Source organism: Lepidochelys kempii, chromosome 1 (genome assembly GCF_965140265.1).
Source record: "Lepidochelys kempii isolate rLepKem1 chromosome 1, rLepKem1.hap2, whole genome shotgun sequence".
Classification (NCBI taxonomy): domain Eukaryota; kingdom Metazoa; phylum Chordata; order Testudines; family Cheloniidae; genus Lepidochelys; species Lepidochelys kempii.
This window is the reverse complement of record NC_133256.1, coordinates 256929485-256947877: the sequence shown is the minus strand read 5'-3', so window position 1 is coordinate 256947877 and position 18393 is coordinate 256929485. Positions and strand designations below refer to the sequence as shown.

Below are 18393 nucleotides of genomic sequence, written 5' to 3'. Positions count from 1 at the left end.
CCCTGGCCTGTCATTCATTTCCTTCCCCGGGGCGTCCTCCCGTCCGCCCCCGTTCCCGATTGGCTGCGTGGTGCCGGATTCTGTGATTGGGGAAGGCAGTCACGCCTCTGAGTCCCCGCCCTCGTTACTATAGTTACTAGGTTCTCCCCGCCCTCTGTCCGCGCGCCTGGGCCCGGCCCTCGGAAGGCCGCGCGGGGGCGGCGGGGATGGACGTCGCTGGGGCTGGGGCGGCCGCGGCGGCCTCGGACGAGGAGCCGGGGCCCCCGGGGGGCGGGTTCGCGCTGGCGGAGTTCGGGGCCGCGCTGCGAGGCCCCCCGGAGGCCCCGGGCCCCGCCTCGCTCGGCTACCTGCACGTCCTGTGGCAGCGCGACCCGCCGGCGGGCAAGATCCCCGCCCGCCGCCAGCGCCGGGCCGCCCGGCTGCACCGCGCCCTGGGGCCCACGGGCAAAGAGATCCACGGTGAGGGGCGAGCGCGGGGCGGGGAGACGGGCACAATCCCCGCAGGGGAGGGGCATGAGGCTCGAGCGCCAGGAGAGAGCCCCCTGCCTTCTCCTCCCGGGCCAGGGGGAGAAGCGGGAGGGCCCCACTCCGTGACCTCTTCCCCTCGCTTGGAGGGGACTTGCCGGGTCTAGCTGGTGCAGGGGAGGAGGAAATGCAATGTAGGACTCTGCTCCAGCCTGGGCCCCTGCCCTGGCCCCCTGAAGCCCAGACGTCTGATTGGAAAACCATAAATGGTGGTGCTCTTCCCCCAGTCAGGCCCCGGCTTTGTCCTCTCATACGTTCTAATGAGAGTCCTTCACAGTACATCGAGCAGCTCTAAACAATTGATTAGCAATGAAATGGCTAGTATAAGTCATCACATAAGCCATATCACTAGGCTTCAGAACTAAGACTCTGCCAAACTGTTGGGTCAAGCTGGCTGCAGGCTCTGACAGACGTGCTGGCGTACGTTTCGTTTACAGTGTGCCCTTTGCAAGCGCAAAGACTTATTCTGGTGCACAAGATGGGAACCACCAAAAGAAATACAGGTCACTCAGTAGCTGCCAGTCAAACCCCATCAAGAGCCATTTCCCACTCTGCTGCTACAAAGGAGCACAATATTGTCCATTAATACATAAGGAAGAAACACTCTGAAATGCTTTAGGAAGAAAAAAAGATGGTAGGAATAGCATGACATTGCGCAGCAACCTGATGCTGAGTCAGTGCTGGCAATGGGACATGTGATGGGTAACCAGGTACAGACACATAGCCAAGTTCTCCGAGTCTAGGTGGAAGCCCTTGTATAATCTACCATGCCAATAAAGATGTTTTATTAGAATACATACACCCTTTGTTGGTGGAGTAGAGAGGAGATGGCTGAATCTAAGATTAACTGCATGGAGGAGTTGGGAAAAGGTTCTCATTCACTTTCAAATTTGAGCTGCTGTAACCCACACACCTCCTGGGTGTGGTGTTCTGTTCCATCTAGTGGTCCCAAGATCACTTAGAGAGAGAGAGGTTAATGAGTCTGTTCTACAGCCTTTGCTAACAGCCATATGGCTTTTAGCTCATGCAGTAGAGGCTCATGCATCTAGCTCCAGAGGTCTCAGGTTTGATCCCAAGGACCAAGGTCTGTCAGTGTTACACTACATAAAGAGGCTTCCTTGGGAAGTGCTGTCTGGCAGGAAAGGCCTAACGACCACCTTTGGAAGAAAAGTATGAAGCCTCCTGCTTCCTGGGGCTTTGATCTCATATATCCCTTCCTCTAGGGACAAGCCAATCCTTCCAGTGTTGTTTAGCTCCTGAATTTGGGACTTGTCCTGAAGGGAGGATTCTAATAATGGAACTACACCTGTTCTCTATGCTCTTTGCAGTAACCCGTTCTCTTTTCCGCAGCTCTGAAAAGATTGAGAGAATCCGCCAATGCTAACGACTTAGAAACAGGTGAGCCTGCACCAGCCAGGTCTACTCAGAACCTTTCCCTGGAAGGGCAGTTTTGCAATTGGCATTGTAGGGGAGGAAAGGGAAATGCAGGTGGTTTGTAGAACCAACCATTCGGACATTGCACATGCAAAAATAGTTTTGTTCTGCTAGGACTGGGCTGGGTGTAAAGTTCAATCTAGCATTTCTGCCCTCTCCACTTCATAGCGTTAGTTGTTGCAGAGTGCCTTAAGACAGACTGGCATTGCATTTTTATTACATATGTGACAGAGACTTCAGCCCAGGTATCAACAATAGTAACATGTCCTGCTGCAGAGTGGCAGGAGAGCAACGCTCTTTTTGAAAGAAAGACAAGTGACTGTTGCACAAACAGCCCCAGTCTGTTGTCAGCCAGCATGGCACACCAGATAGGAGAACAAGACTCGGGCAGTGCAGATTCTATTCCTGCCTCTGCTACTGTTATTTGTATGACCATATCACCTAGGCATCCCAGTCACAGACCAGGACCCCATTGTGCTAGGTGCTGTACACAGAACAAAAAGATGATCCCTGCCCAAAAAGAGTTTACAATCTAAGTATAAGACAAGACTCAACCCGTGGATACAGACAGATGGGGAGAACAAAGAAACAATATTGAGTATTGACTCACTCTATGACTTAGGCAAGTCACTGAGCTTTTCTGTACCCCTTTTCCCATCTGTAAGGCAGGGAGATGACACTTGCTCGTTTTTGTGAAGGGTTTTGAAATCTATTGATGCAGAGCGCTATAGAACATGTCTCGGCTTGAGGTACTGGGTCAGAAGTGACTTGTACAGCATGACCCTTTTGTATTAAAACCCATGTGTCCCACTATATTATAGTTGCAAAACATGTTCTAAATTTATATGCAGGTCCCTTGTGTATTAAATCTTGCAGTGTTTTATAGCTTGTCATGCCAGTGAAGTGATTGCCATTGAATCAGTGACTCATCAGCGTGGAAATAATCTTTGACCATTTCTGTCATCACACCGAATCTTCACTCATCTCAAAACATTGTCAGAATGGGAAAGGTTAAATTGTTTCCCCCTGGTTTTGGGAGATGATTAGGTTGGACTTTACATTAATGTTTCCTGTAGTTGGCCTGTCAGTCTTTCTCCTTATCCCCTGGCTAAAATAGCAGAATTGCACCTATCCTAAGGGCACAGTCATCTTTTCAGGTGTTACTTCCATTTTCCCCCACCACGTTTAGAAATAATCCAGGAGGGGCAGGGGAAGGAAGCCCAGTTGTAATAATGGTTCCAACCCTAGAACCCAGGAGGAAGGTAATATCAGAACTGCCATACCAGAACAGACCAACAGCTGAATCATTCCCGTGTCCTGCCTCCAACACTGGCCAGTAATGAATGTTTCAGAGCAAGACTTAAAGTCCCCTAATTGAATAACCATGGGGGGAGCTTCTTTCTGAGCTGAGCTGGGGATTAATTTATACCCCCAAAGAATGAGAATTGATAACTCTTGTAATCTTAACCTTGCTCATGTCACTGCTACTCTCAGTCATACACTGGTCACTGACCTTGTTGAAGAAGAGCCACAAGAATGCTTAAGGGATTAGAAAAGTTGCTTTACAGTGATAGATTCAAAGAGCTCAAAATTGAGCGTTTAACAAAGAGAAGGTTAAGCAGTGATTTGATTACAGTCCATAAGTATCTACATGTGAAACAAATGTTTGATAATGGGCTCTTCACTCTAGCACATAGAGGCATAACGTAATCCAGTGGGTGGAAGCTAGACAAATTCAGACTGGAAATAAGATGTCTATATTTAACAGTGAGGGTAATTAACCACTGGAACAATTTACCAAGGGTCATGGTGGATTCTCCATCACTGACCATTTTTAAATCAAGGATGGATTTTTTAAAAAAAGATATGCTCTACAGCCTGTGTTATACAGGAGGTCAGACTAGATGACTACAGTAGTCCCTTTGGGCCTTGGAATCTATGAATTCTGTTTGCACCAATAATATCCCATGACTGTGAGTTGTACTTGTTACTCATTCTCCACATAAAGAAATATTTCCTTCTCTGCTGAGGAATGGAGGCAGTCCAAGTTGCACCAGGGTCTCCCTTCCATTGGGGTTGAAGAGGTAGTTGGATGGATGGGAGTAGAGAGGAACAAGTAAAGTGGGACAAGGGGATCCCTTTCCATCATCAGTCTCTCTCATTCCCATATTTGGGCTCTAGCACTCATCTGGTTGTCTCTCTCTCATAGCTGCTCTACTGATCAGCTTTCCCTCCCAATTAACACGGTCTCTCCTTCTCTCTTTCTCTGTGATGTCAGTGCAGCAACTCTTAGAAGATGGGGTTGACCCCTGTGCTGCAGATGACAAAGGCCGTACGGCCCTGCACTTTGCCTCCTGCAATGGCAATGATCGCATCGGTGAGTGGGAAGGGATTATTTCATGATACAATTTCCTTGTGGGAGAGGTGTTGGAGGAATCTGTGTGTTTCTTTAATTGTGCACCTTGCTAAAAGCAGCATTTCCCCTGCAATCCCTGGCATGCACATGTGCTGCCTCTCAAGATCCCCTATACCATTCAGTGTGGCCAAGGCTGGCTCTTCCCTCTTAGACCTGCTGGGCAAAGGGAAGAGACTGAAATGGGTCCATTTAATTGTTTCTAGTGCAGTTGCTTTTGGACCATGGGGCAGACCCGAACCAGAGAGATGGACTGGGGAACACTGCATTACACTTGGGTAAGTGCCAGGAGCTTGAAATCAGGGCTTCTGTAACATGATCTTTGTTCCCAGAGTTGTGACGATCCCCATTAGTTTCCTTCCTTTCTTTCTTCCTCTGTATTGTGGCAGTCAACCCCTGTCCTGGACTCTTTGGGTTCCATCAGATTTGTTCTTTAATTGAAGGCAGCTTGAGGGTCAGAGCTGAGGGAAGTACATCTCTTTCCTCCTGCTGGCCCTGAGAAACAAGAAGCCTGTTTCAGAGACTATCCAGCTTGCTGGCAGGGGCTGTAACCCAGAGGTGGGCAAACTACGGCCCGTGGGCCGCATCCGGCCCACGGGCCCCTCCTGCCCAGCTCCTGGCCCAGGAGGCTAGCCGCCGGCCCCTCCCCTACTGTCCCCCCTTCCCCACAGCCTCAGCTCACTGCGCCGCTGTGGCTGGCTCTGGCCGGGCGGCACAGCTATAGCACTGCCAGCCACCAGTGCTCCAGACATCACGGTAAGGGAGCAGGGAGAAGGGGGCGTTGGATAGAGGGCAGCGAAGTTTGGGGGGGTGGATAGGGGTCGGGGCGGTCAGAGGATGGGGAACGGGGGGGTTGAATGGGGGCAGCGGTCCCGGGGGGTCAGTCAGGAAGGAGGAGGGGTTGGATGGGGCAGCGGGGGGCACTCATGGGTGGGGGTTCCGGGGGCGGATAGGGGGCAGGGGCTGGGCCACACCTGGCTGTTTGGGGAGGCACAGCCTCCTCTAACCGGCCCTCCATACAATTTCTGAAACCCGATACGGCCCTCAGGCCAAAAAGTTTTCCCACCTCTGCTGTAACCGCTGATCATTGAGCAGGCTTCAAAGGGGAGTGCTGCCCTTCCCTCTGATAAAGAACCCCCTAGGAATCTGGTTGCCTGTGCTGTGGTGCCCAGGGGGCTTAGCACGTGAGCAGGATCCCCTTCCCTGGACTGTAGCTCTACTCTGAGTTGTGCGTCTCATGTTTTCCCTTCCCAGCTGCCTGCACGAACCATGTTCCTGTCATCACGCTGCTGCTGCGCGGAGGTAACACTTCCTCTTTACAAATTATAATGCTACCACCATCTCTTTGACCTTCCCCCAGGGCCACCGCTGCTTTTAATCAACCTCTCTCTCCCCCATGCATGTGCACCTTTCAGGAGCCAGAGTCGATGCCTTGGATCGAGCTGGAAGGACTCCTCTGCACCTCGCCAAGTCCAAGCTGAACATCCTGCAGGAAGGGCTCTCTCAGAGCCTGGAGGCCGTGCGCCTTGAAGTGAAGCAGGTGAGAAACATTCATGCTCTCTGATACTGTGTGCATCTGCTCTCCAAGCACTGCCTTTCTTCGGTGCACTCTGAAGGACACATGGGGTTTTGTAACTGCTTTAAGTGCCTCATTTGAGTACCTCAGCTGCTCCAGCATGCTGGCAATTCCAGGACTCCTGACCTTCTTCCTCCCAGGCTCTGACATCCCACCTCACTCTCCAGAGGCAGAGAATCTCCCTAGACACCACTTGGAATTGTTGCAGGATCTCTCCAGGGCTTGTGGGCCCTAGAATGCACTGAATGGCAGCTAGTGAGAACTATGAAATGGAGATGTCTGGCTATAGGAGGGACCCCTTAGAAATCCCCTTATGTTCTCCCAGTGCAAGCATTAGGCAAGGCTAGTTGACTAATAGGAACAGCTGTGCACTTTCCTGGAGCACTGGTTGGAAGGCCCTGGACCCCACCTGTCCAGTTTCACAAGTCAGGAAGCAGAGGAGAGGAAAGGGAGATTTGGGTAACGCAGACCTGAGGGGGGAGAAAGCAACAAGAATTTTTTACCCAGGGAACCACTGGATGTGAGGCTGGCCCTTTGAGGACTTTGGTCCTTTGGTCTCACCACTGTGTTCTAATAGCCATGGATAGGAATCGATGGAATGACCAGCCCATCTGAAAAAACTCAGCATCTGATTCATATGTGGCCTTCCTTCTGGAGACGCCCTGGACTGCGCCTCTACACATAGCCCTGTCCAGTTGCTTTGAAGCCTGGCTCTGATCCCCCGTGTGGGTGCCTACCCCAGACCTCAGGAGTGGCACCATGCTGCTGCGGTTGCCCCTTTGTCCTTGCACCACCAGTACCCTGCCCTGCTTACAGCTGTCCTGCTCCTGCATCTCACCACGCTGCCCGTTTCAGATTATCCAGATGTTGCGGGAATACCTGGAGCGCCTTGGGCAGCGGGAGCAGCGGGAGCAGTTGGATGATCTCTGCTCCAGGTTACAGATGACCAGTACTAAGGAGCAGGTGAGAGGCAGCCAGAGTGACTCCCATGCTGCGTTGCTGGCTTCACACGTACATCCAAGAGAGAACAGACAGCTTCAGTAGGCTAACATCCAAGACTGGGACCAGGATACAGACACATTCCCCTCCATGTCACTGGTTCGTATTCGAGCCCACATGTAATGATGGAAAGATTCCCGGTAGCTAGGTTTTGTAGTAACTCATTTGGTGGGAGTGGGTAGTGAGAAGAATGTCTGTATTCTGGAGGGTAGATATTCATAACACGAAAAGCATTGCCACTGCCCAGGGTACCCTTAACGGCAGACTCAGCAGAGACGTCAAAGACCCGATGGGCTGAGAAGATTTCATTTCCCCACTCATCTACACACGTGGGCCCTTCCAGGCAAGGATGAGGTACAGTGGTGAGCTGGAGCCAGTTCGCGCGAACCGGTTGTTAAATTTTGAACCAGTTTTAGAACCGGTTGTTAAAAATTGTTACGGCTCCCTGAGCTCCCAGCCCCTCCCCCGCCTTCCCCCTCTCGCAGAGCCTCAGCTGCCGCTGCTGCTGAGAGCCCCAGGGGCAGTGGGGAGCACAGCTTGGCCCACGGCATGGGGAAGAAGGGACAGCTGCGCTCCGCTCTTCAGGCGGAGAAGCTGGGTGTTTACGCCGCCTGCGAGATACCTAGCCGGGCTGCAGGGAGCCGCATGGGCCTGCGGAGAGCCAGGGGGTGGGCAGGTCCAGTCCCTGGCCTTGGGAATGGTGTATGTGGGAGCAACCCGGGCACCCCTCCCCCAGCCAGTGCCACCCCCTCCAACACCCACCAACCAGTTACCTTCTCCCCTGTGCACCCTCCACCCCAACAACCCACCCTGTCCTGCCACTTTTGCCTCTGGGCAACCTCCACCCGGCAACCCCCACCCCCAGCCAGCCACGGTCACCTTCACCCCTGCATCAACCTCCGGAGCTCCCTCCTGCCCACTCCTCCCTTGTGCAAACCCCTCCCTGCCACCTTCACGCCCCTGCAACAGCCCTGGGCACATACACACCCCCGCCTGCCAGCCTCTTGCAACAACCCCCTCCTGCCCACTTCTCCCTTGTGCCACTCCCTCCCTGCCACTGCACTCCCTGCAAGAGCCCCTTTTGCCTCTGTGCAATCTCTTCCCTGCCACTACACCCGCTCCACCTCTTGGCACATCCCTTAAATCAGAACTTTTTTATAGGGAACCGGTTGTTAAGATTTTGGCAGCTCATCACTGGATACATCCCGCATTACGCTCAGTCTTCCTTCCCTTGCAGCCCCTGCTTGTCTCGCGATAACAAACTGCATTGTTTCTATGTCAGGTGGATGAGGTCACTGACCTCCTGGCCAGCTTCACCTCACTCAGTCTACAGATGCAGAAGATAGAGAAGAGGTAACGGGCTTTCAGATCATTCCCCTGGTGAACAGGAGAGGCCCCAGGGGAGGGACAGCTGGAGCGCATCGCCTAGATTATAAACATTGCTGCCACTGCCAGATACCCTGTTTCTGCTGGACCGTCCCCAGCATAGCACTCAACTCTCAGACTATCCCCTCCGGTGCTGCCATCGGCACCTCCTTCTGAGGCACCTAGGAGGACAATTGAATGCTGGAGCTGACTTTTCGAGCAAAGGGCCCCTCTTCCTTATCATCCTGCTCTAGATCGGATGGTTTAACAAATGTGCTGGCCTTGTGTGGCATGTCCCTCTTTTGAACACTCAGCCTTCCTCAAAGCATCCCAAGCTCAGAGTGGTTGGCACTCAGTGTGCCCCTGGTCACCAGCCACACCCAGGTGCACTCAGGCAACGACAGCTCTCCGATATGCTTTTGTGTACAGATCTGCCTTTACTAGGCGCCATTGGACATGGTCACAGTTTCTAGTTGCACAGGATGAGTAGGCTTGTTCAGATGGTGGAAGACTCTGACTTCCTGCACTCACAGGAAATGAAGATGGAAATTCAGCAGAGCTCACGGAGCATTGGTTGGAGTAGGTGGAATGAGGAAAAAAATAATCATCAGAGCCTGGGCCTTCATCCTCAACTCCCACAGGGGCCTGCTGTCAAAAGGGAAAGAGCCTGTCTGTGGGATTGGGATACAAAGCTTTTCACCGCAAGGTTGCTGCTTCCAATGTGATCCCACCTCAAGGAATCACTAAAACTTTGTGCTCAGAGACCACAGCAATGGGTTTGTTAAAAATATATAGATAAAGTTGTTACCAGATTATGGCTGCCCAGTTACAGAGTTGGGTGACACTCACCCACTCCTAGTCCAGTTCTAGGGGGACAGATATCTATGTCCCACAAGACAGCACCATGGCTAACTTCAATCTTCCCTTTTTTTTAGCAGTCTCAGCCAGGAGATCAGGCCTTGATTTGAGCCATTAGAACAGCTCATCTTTCCACCTCAACATGGCTGACATGTAACTTAGACCTGAGCCATGTTGCTAGGGTGGGGGCAAATTTACGTTGTTGCTGCCCATGTGGTATCACTAATCCTGGGGCTAAAATAGATGCCCATCTGAAGGCCTATCAATCGGACACATTTCACCGGCGCTAAATTAATTTGAGGGGAAGGGATTTTAAATAAATTCAATGTGCTGGATGAATTGTGATGCCCACAAGAGGCCTGAAATGGGGAGCATGGAAAGGATGCAGGGAGTTGCCACAGAACAGATGTTCTTTGCCATCAATTGGGGTGTGGTCATTAATAAGAGCTGGGTGGATTCTGTTTAAGGTACTGATTCTCAAAAGCAGCCAGTACTTCCCCTGAATCATGAACATTCTATGGTGGTTTTTTAGACCCGGAGGACAATAGGATTGGACGCTGTTTAGTAACAGGTGCATCCCTTGTCTAAGATGAGACTGACTAGACGCATGTGTCCAAAGCTTGGATTTCACCCTGATGCATGCAGCTTAGAGCCGTATATATGCTCTTCTGGGGAGGGAAGTTTGGGACTGACTCGGTGTTCTGATTTTGTTTGAGCTGTCACTGTGACTATTAAGACGTTGTTCCAACATGCTGGCTAAAAGAGACACAAAGGGGATGGATGACAATCTGAACTCCTACATTTTACATTCATTAAAATACTGTCAGCTTTTTTGAAGTCCTCCACCAGTTCTTTCGTCTCAGGACTCACCTGTCTCCCTCTATCTCCTGTGCCTGGGGCCTGACACTGGACTCGATAACTTCTCTTAAAAAGCAGTGCTTAAATTAAAGATGATAATGTCGAGTTGCCTTGAGCACAAATGCTGGCCTCTTTGCAGACCCCTGGACCCTGCTGCTGATTCACCTTCTGATCTTCAGTCCCGTTGCTAAGGAATCCAAACCATAAATATATGAACTTGCTATAGATCCTACACAAATCACAGTGTGTTGTAGGGCTCCAGGCCAGAAGCTATCATGCACTCTGCAGAGAGGAAAGCAATGCTGTTTGACCACGACTGGTCTGAGAGCAAGCATTGGTGTGCAGCAGGAGGGGAGAAAACTTGGTAAAATCATCAGTTTGCCAAATGAAAAATGCGACCATGGGCTGGGGCTCAGACTGGCATTGGCTAGATTCTAAAAATTACAGGGGAAAGAGCATCTCACAAGTGAGACAGAAGGGACCATTAAAATAGCTAAGGAAAGAGCAGCTAGGGTTGTCTAATGCCAGAGTTGCTGTCGGTGATGCTTGTATTGAAGCTAGAACAGACTGCGGTTTGCCTTTGTTGCAGTTTACATCTGAGATCAGAGCCCTTTTGACTACGAGCAGGAGAAGTTGCTGCATGCAGCATGTCATGGCCCCACCGTGTGAAGTTAGCTGCTGAGCTTCTACACCACCTCCTCCCTAAACAGGATTGGAGTCATAAAGGGGGTTGTCTGGGTGTGGGTGATGGTGGTTGCCTGCTCTGAGCCCTTGCAACTACCCACTAATGTCTGCCTCTCTTAGAGGGCAGCTTTTTATGTTTCTCCCTCAAGAACCCACTAGCTGGGCCATCAGCTGTATGTCATCTGAAGGATGATGGGTTTTTTGGGAAAATTGCCACTGCTGCTGGTTAGTAAGAGCACTTGGTTGCAGATAAAATGCCTTAGGGGGGTTAGATCCTTTTTAAATGGTGAGCAGACCCATCACATGGTACAAGTTGCCCTTTGCAGTTCTGCTTTTCTACTGCCAGTCTAATGGGATGAGACATACCCACAGACCAAGCTGGCACCAGGGCTCACTGTGACATTCTAAAGGGTTGTTTCCCTCTGGCCTGAGAGCAGCACTTATCTCATTTCTGTCATCCAGTCATGCACAATCCTGGGCTGGAAACAGTCAAACCTACCATCCTGCTCAGTTTGGCAGTCCTCAGCGGAAGCAGATCACTCTTCTAGTAAACTAGAGCAATTAGGAGAAGGGGTGGCTCTGAATGTAGAAATTGTATCTTCATCATGCTTCGCTGTATCTGCAGTACCTGATTTCCTTTAGCTGTCCTGCCTACATTGCCTGTTACGCATCATCTAATAGGATCCCAGAGCTTTCCCTTGGTGGAAGGCCCCATGTGCTCTACAGCAGGGTCCCTGGCTTTTGTAGCACTCTTCAATAGCAGCTCCCGGTACATTTTACAAATGTAGGTTTTTACTGAATTAAAGATTAACATGAATAATCCAGTCAATACAATCTCCCCTGTGCTGTTTATTTTGATATTGAATGGAGCTTCATGTTGTTCTCACACAAATTGTCATCAGCAGGTTTCAGAATTAACTCATTAACGATTGGCACAGTTGACACCACTCAGAGCGATTGGACCAGGCTGGCTGCACACTCGGGCCAGCAGCATGTTACATACCATTCCCATTTTCAAGCTTTTCCTTGCAACCATGAGACCTAAGACATTTTTCAGATTCTGCAGTAAGGAGTGAATTCCACACTGACTGAACACGCAGCACCCAGCCTCGGGGACCGGCTTGGCCCTGAAGGCCATGCCAGTGTGCATGGGACACAAGCCATATGACCTCATGGATAGTGCCAGCCAGTTTGAGGGATGGGTTTGTCAAGGCACATCCAGTGTACAGGGCCAATATGTGGCTGCATTACACTGAGGCACGGGAGCACATCCAGACCGTGTCTACCTATAAATACTATGGTATGTATAATGTATGGTATGGTATGGAGAAATTATATAGATGCCAAAGAACAAAAGGACTTACTCCAAAGCAGCTGCTCCCCATGTAGGATTACAAATGAATGGAACACATACACTCCAGCATGTCCAGGCACATACCCACGCGGAAATACCTCTCACTCTTCAGCTGCTGAAGTAATTAAACTCTAGGGCATCGAGACAACTCACTCTTCAGGAAAGAAAACTCTATTACTCCCATCTCCCTTTACTAGCTTCCTAGTGATCTCCAAATCCTAGTAATTATCCTTGTTGCCAAAAAGCCCCATGAAACATCTCCAGCTGCCCCTGCCCCTTCATTTAGCTCTGTCTGCTCATTCAGTATGTGCCTCTGATCTTTTATCCTCCTTGCTACCGAAAGATCCCTGCAGAACAAGCATCATTTTCCTTCATAGAGCCAGGCCAGCATGGGAGAGCAGCCCTGGCAGCTCTGAGCCCACTGGTGAATCAGTGAGGAGCCAGAGTTTGATTAGCAAGCGGATAAAGGAGAACGGGCAGATAGAAGCTTTCAGACAAATCCAAATAAACTGAAAGTGTCCCTAACAGGAGGTTATTAAAAAATAAAGTAGGCAACTGAGATACAAAGCATGATCATGGATCAGGAACTGGTTAAGAGACGGAAAATAAAGGCTAGGAATTTAGGCCAATTTTCGTTGTGGCTTACGGTTAACAATAGGGTGTCCCAAAGCTTCAGTATTTGAATATGGTTACCCTTTCAGCCCAAGCAGTTAACCAGTATTCAGGCCCTTGCAGAATTGTTTCTGTTAGGATGGGAAATTCATTATGAGTCAAGTATATTCTTGATTACAAAAATATGTACACAAAGTCCTGTTTGCCGGAACATAGTAGAAGCAAACAACAACAGACAATTTCATTGCTCAGAAATCCCCAGATCTAACCCTCCAACAGGCTCTGTGTCCAAGAAGCCTGGTCTTCCTGCTTCCTCTCAGGATCATGCTCAAATCAGCTTCTCCCAGCATTTTGCCTCCAACACATGCAGCCTGCAACCCATATTCTAGTCCCTGCGTTTGCAACCAGGCCACCCCTCAGGCCACGCACTTAGCTCTGACTTGCCATGCAGCCTAGTTCCCTAGGTTGTAGCCCCAAAGCCTCCAGCTGTTTTTACTACATAAAAGGGCTTTGTTGCTGCTTCTGTTGAAAGAGTGCTTGACACTGGCTTAAGGAGGCCTATGAATGGGTCTTGGATCCCAGTACCCACCTGCTGGCAGCCATTAGCACCTTTCAGCAGTGATCCCAAAAGAGGTGAAGGGTGAGGAGGGGGCAACATTTGCAGAGGACACAAAATTAATTAGGTTAGGCCAGGCTAGAGAAGACAGAGGAACGCCACCACAAGGACCTGACAGTGCTAGGCGACAGCAGGTAATAACGTAGACAAGTGCAAAGCCATGCAGACTGCGTAGAGCAATTGGGACTACTCGTACACATTGCCGGGGTCTAAAATAATTTGAACCAAGCAGGAAATAGAACTAGGGTTGGGAACAGCTATACAAAAACCTGGTGGGTGTGCGAGCACACATGTGCGCAGGGTGGTACAGAACTGAGGTGCATCAGCAGAGAGTAGCAGAGTTAAGCTTGCATTATTCCTGGTTCTAGGCCGTAGCTATTGGACTTTCCTTTCATGAACATTAAAATCCACCCCACACAAACCTTTGTGACTCCCCTGCCCTTGACGGAGCAGGCAGTGCAGCTATCCTTTCCCCTGCAGAGGCTGGGTTACTCTTGAACTTCTCCCAGAATAAATACAAGTCCCTCTCTTCCTTGGTGTGCTTGTTCTTTTTGACTAGATGCAGACATTTATGCCATCCCCCCACCAGACACACTGCTGGCTCCCCCTTGGACATGTCCCGAGGCCTGAAATTTATTCAAATGACTGAGCACTTGTACAATAGCAAGCTGGGGCTGGCAAGGCATATTTCTGTACAATCACACTGTCCCTGGCAACAACCAGCATGATTCCTGTGATCAATTGGAGCGGAGATTGTTGTCTCCCTCCCAGTGAGTGGGCAGCAGCTGTGGTGCTGTAGTCCATTTATTAATATGGCGGGTCCGCTTCATTACAGCCTGTCAGGGTTCCTTCCCCACTCTGAACTCTGGGGTACAGATGTGGGGACCCGCATGAAAGACCCCCTAAGCTTATTCTTACCAGCTTAGGTTAAAACTTCCCCAAGGCACAGATTCCCTTCTTGCCTTGGGATCACTGCCACCACCAAGTGATTTAACAAACAATCAGGGAAAGGACCACTTGGAGTCCTAGTCCCTCAAGCCTATACACCCCCTCTCCTGGGGAGGCTTGCGAATAATATCCTAACCAATTGGTTACAAAATAATCAAAGACCCAAACCCCTGGGTCTTGGAACAATGGAAAAATCAGTCAAGTTCTTAAAAAGAAGGATTTTATTTAAAGAGAAAAAGGTAAAAGAATCACCTCTGTGAACGTAGGTTGGTAGTTAACCTTACAGAGTAGCAGAAAATTAAGAGAGCGCAGAGGAACCCCCTCTAGCCTTAGTTTCAAAGTTACAACAAATCAGGGACAAACCTCCCTCTAGCAAAGGGAAAATTCACAAGTTGAGAAAACAAAGGTAAACTAATAGGCTTTGCCTGGCTGTTACTTACAAGTTTGAAATATGAGAGACTTGTTCAGGAAGATTTGGAGAACATGGATTGATGTCTGGTCCCTCTTAGTCCCAAGAGCGAACCGGCCACAGAAAAACAAAGAACCCAAAACAAAACCTCTCCCCACCCCCAGATTTGAAAGTATCTTTTGTCCCCATTGGTTCCTTTGGTCAGGTGCCAACCAGGTTACTTGAGCTTCTTAACCCCTTACAGGTAAGGAGGAATTTAGGCTACCCCTATGGTTATGACACAGCCCAACAAGAAATCCCAACTTTGCTCCGCCAAGAGGCTAGAGAAGGGGGAATCCCTAAGTTTTAGGCTGATAGTCAAAAAAGGCACTCATGTTGGACTGAGTGTTCCCATCAGGAGTGATACTGGTATAACGACCTAGGTTTATATCCACCCCTTCGCTTATGTGGTATAACTTTCTCATGTAGACAACGCTCAGCCTCTGCGCAAACCAGTACTTTATAGTACTTTCCATCCAGGGACCTCAAAGCAAAGCACTTTACAGTCGGTGCCTCTCAAACACACATGGTAGGGCAATGCTACCCCCATTTATAGACAGTAAGCAGAGGCAGAGAGAGCGTGGCTTGCCCATGGTCACAGTACGTCAGTAGACGAGAGGAAGCGATATTAGAAAGGTTGGTCTTGTGGTTACAATGCTGATCTAGGCCACAGAAGATCCGAGTTCAGCTCGCAGACTGCTGGTATAGCCCGGGGCAAGGCGCTGCCATTCTGTGTCCTGGCTCTCCAGCTGTAAAATGGGGATCTTTCTTCATCTTGTCTATTTTGATTGTAAGCAGTTTGGGGTCAGGGCTCTTACCAAGGGCCCTGCAGTACAAACTAGTGGGATGCGGCTCTCATCTGGGGCTCTAGGTCAGGAGCTTTCAACCTTTCCAGATGACTGTACCCCTTTAAGGAGTCTGATTTGTCTTGCATACCCCAAGTTTCACCTCACTTAAAATCTACTTGCTTACTAAAATCAGACAAAGATACAAAAAAGTGTCACAGCCACTATTGCTGAAAAATTGCTCACTCTCTCATGTTTACCATATAATTATAAAATAAATCAACTGGAATATAAATATTGTACTTACATTCAGAGCTGTCCTTAGGGTATGACAAATCAGAGCAACTGCCCTGGGTCCCACACTTTGGGGGGCCCCGCACTTCGTGAGGAGGCAGGTGGAGAGGTGAGGCAGGAGACAGGTGTGGGGGCAGAGGAGGAGCCCCCCTACCAACCTCCCCCACTCCTCAGTGCCTCCTGCCCACCAGCGGGCCCCACCGATCAGCGCCTCTCCTTCCCTCCCAGCGCCTACCGCCAATCAGCTGTTTCGCGGTGTCTGGAGGCGCTGGGGGGGAGGGAAGAGGAGTGAGGGCAGAGAGCACTCAGGGGGAGGGGGGCAGAACTGGGTGGGGGTGGGAAGAGGTGGGGTGGGGCCTTGAGGAAGGGGTGGAGTGAGGGCAGGGCCTGAGCAGAGCTGGTGGGGAGAAACCGCCCCTCAGCAGATAGAAACTCGGCACCTATGTCCCAGGCCATGCACCCCGCTAGGGACGGCCCTGCTTACATTTCAGTGTATAGCAGATAGAGAAGTATAAACAAGTCATTGTCTGTATGAAATTGTAGTTTGTACTGACTTTGCTAGTGCTTTTTATGTAGCCTGTTGTAAAAGTAGGCAACTATCTAGATGAGCTGATGTACCCCCTGGAAGACCTCTAATTACCCCCAGGGTACACGTACTCCTGGGTGAGAACCACTGCTCTAGGTGTTACCATCATACAGATAATAAGATGGTAGAGCTGGGAATAAAACCTAGGAAACCACCTCCCAGTTGCCTGCCGTGATCACTAGCCTGTACTTCCACCAGCTAGGTGTCTGGTTTTAGACCGAACACTCAGTCAAAAAGGGACCCTGGTAGCTCCAGACAGCACCATTGACCGGGCACCTAAAAGTCTGGTCCGTGGTGCAGCCGGGCTAAGGCAGGCTCTCTGCCTGCCCTGGCTCTGCGTGGCTCCCAAAAGCGTCCGGCACATCCGGCTCCAAGGTGCAGGGGTGGCAATGGGGGCTCCACGTCCTGCCCCTGCCCCAAGCGCCAGCTCCACTGCAGCCAATGGGAGCTGCGGAGGTGGTGCCTGTGGGCGAGGGCAGCGCACAGAGTTCCCTGGCCTTTCAACCTATAAGGGGGACATGCTGGCTGCTTCCAGGAGCCATCTGAGGTAAGCGCTGCCTGGAGCCCACACCCCAAACTCCTCCTGCACACCAACCCCTTACCCCAACCCTGAGCCCCCTCCCACACCCAAACTCCCTCCTGCATCCCACCCCCCTGCCCCAGCTTGGAACCCCCTCCTGGAGCCCACACCCTTCATCCCCGGTCCCACACCAGAGCCCGGATCCCCAGCTGGATCCCTCACCCCAACCCCCTGCCTGGAGCCGCATCCCCCAGCCCCTTCCCGCACTCCAAAACCCTTATCCCTGACCCCACCCCAGAGCCTGCACCCCCAGCCGGAGCCCTCACGCCCCCCCCCACACTCCAACCACCAGCCCTGAACCCTTTCCCGCACTCCAAATCCCTCATTCCCAGCCCCACCCCAAAGCCTGTACCCCCAGCCAGAGCCCCTATCTCCTCCTGTACCCCAACCCCCTACCCCAGCCTGAAGCCCCCTCCTGCACTCCAAACACCTGCCAAGAGCCCCCTCCCAAACTCCAAACCCATTAGCCCCACCCCACAGCTCCCTCCCACACCCCAAACCTCTTATCCCTTGCCCCACCCTAGAGCCTGCACCCCCAGCTGGAGCCCTCACCCCCTACTGCACCCCAACCCACAGCCCCAGCCCAGAGCCCCCTCCTGCACCCCAAAACTCCTCTTCCCCAGCTCCACCCCAGGGCCCACACCCCCTCCGGTACCTCAACCCCAAGCCCTGCCCCAGCACAGTGAAAATGAGCGAGTGTGGGGGAGAGCAAGCGATGGAGGGAGGGGGGATGGAGTGAGCAGGGGCGGGGCCTTGGAGAAGGAGCAGGGCAGGGGATGCAGCAAGGGCGTTTGGTTTTCTGCAATTAGAAAGTTGGCAGCTCTACCAGTTGTGGGGTGAGAGAGGTCCCAGTCTACTTCCTACATGACGTGCTCATCTAATACAAACTTTGTTACTGTGGTGCTAACACCCTTCTCCCCGCTTGATGGCAGTACCAGCAAAGGTGGCAAGGAAGAAGTGGGTCATGGAGGTTTAACTCCCCTCTTCCCCTACAGATAGTGCCTCCCACTCCCTGAGCTGGGCAGAGGCACCTTCTTGCAGGGTGTGAGAGAGCTTGTGAAGTTGCCACCTGTGCACGACCCCTTCTGGGAACACACAGGGGACTCCGGCACCTTTCACCAACAGGAAGATTGGGGGTGGGTGGGGGGAGAGTTTCTCTCTCTGCCTGCCCACACAGACTCCAGACCATCAAATGATATTGGCTGAATTTTCAGGGCTTGTTCAAACTCTGCAAAACCAGCGACTGCCCCTTTAATTCTTGGAACATGCCAGCTGACTACATCGCCCTCCCCTTAAATGCACTGCAGCCAAATCTATGTGAACTGTATCCACCCCTCACAGCGGCCTAACCCTCCTCCCCACCCAAACAAGTCAGCAGCTGCATAATTCCCCGGCCAAGTGTCCCATCCCCACTTCCTGTGTTAACCCACCTGTAACCACCTCCACCCCCTCTCAGAG

General features: G+C 51.2%; 1 protein-coding gene across 1 annotated transcript; it reads left to right on the top strand.

Annotated features, from left to right (window-relative positions):
* Positions 1-148: 148 nt before the first annotated feature.
* On the top strand, positions 149-10001 carry ANKRD54 (ankyrin repeat domain 54). Its single transcript, XM_073325948.1, has 8 exons — positions 149-459; positions 1876-1923; positions 4238-4336; positions 4579-4650; positions 5627-5674; positions 5788-5912; positions 6804-6911; positions 8230-10001. Exons 1-8 carry the CDS (start codon positions 207-209, stop codon positions 8302-8304), a joined length of 828 nt encoding a protein of 275 aa, XP_073182049.1. The 5' UTR covers positions 149-206; the 3' UTR covers positions 8305-10001.
* Positions 10002-18393: the final 8392 nt, after the last annotated feature.

What these genes read in the sequence shown, in the direction of transcription:
- ANKRD54 (XM_073325948.1), top strand. Translation starts at nt 207, where the DNA reads ATGGACGTCGCTGGGGCTGGGGCGGCCGCGGCGGCCTCGGACGAGGAG. An exon ending in GAACACTGCATTACACTTGG is followed by an intron (nt 4,651 to 5,626) that starts GTAAGTGCCAGG and finishes TTCCCTTCCCAG; the next exon opens with CTGCCTGCACGAACCATGTT. An exon ending in CACGCTGCTGCTGCGCGGAG is followed by an intron (nt 5,675 to 5,787) that starts GTAACACTTCCT and finishes TGCACCTTTCAG; the next exon opens with GAGCCAGAGTCGATGCCTTG.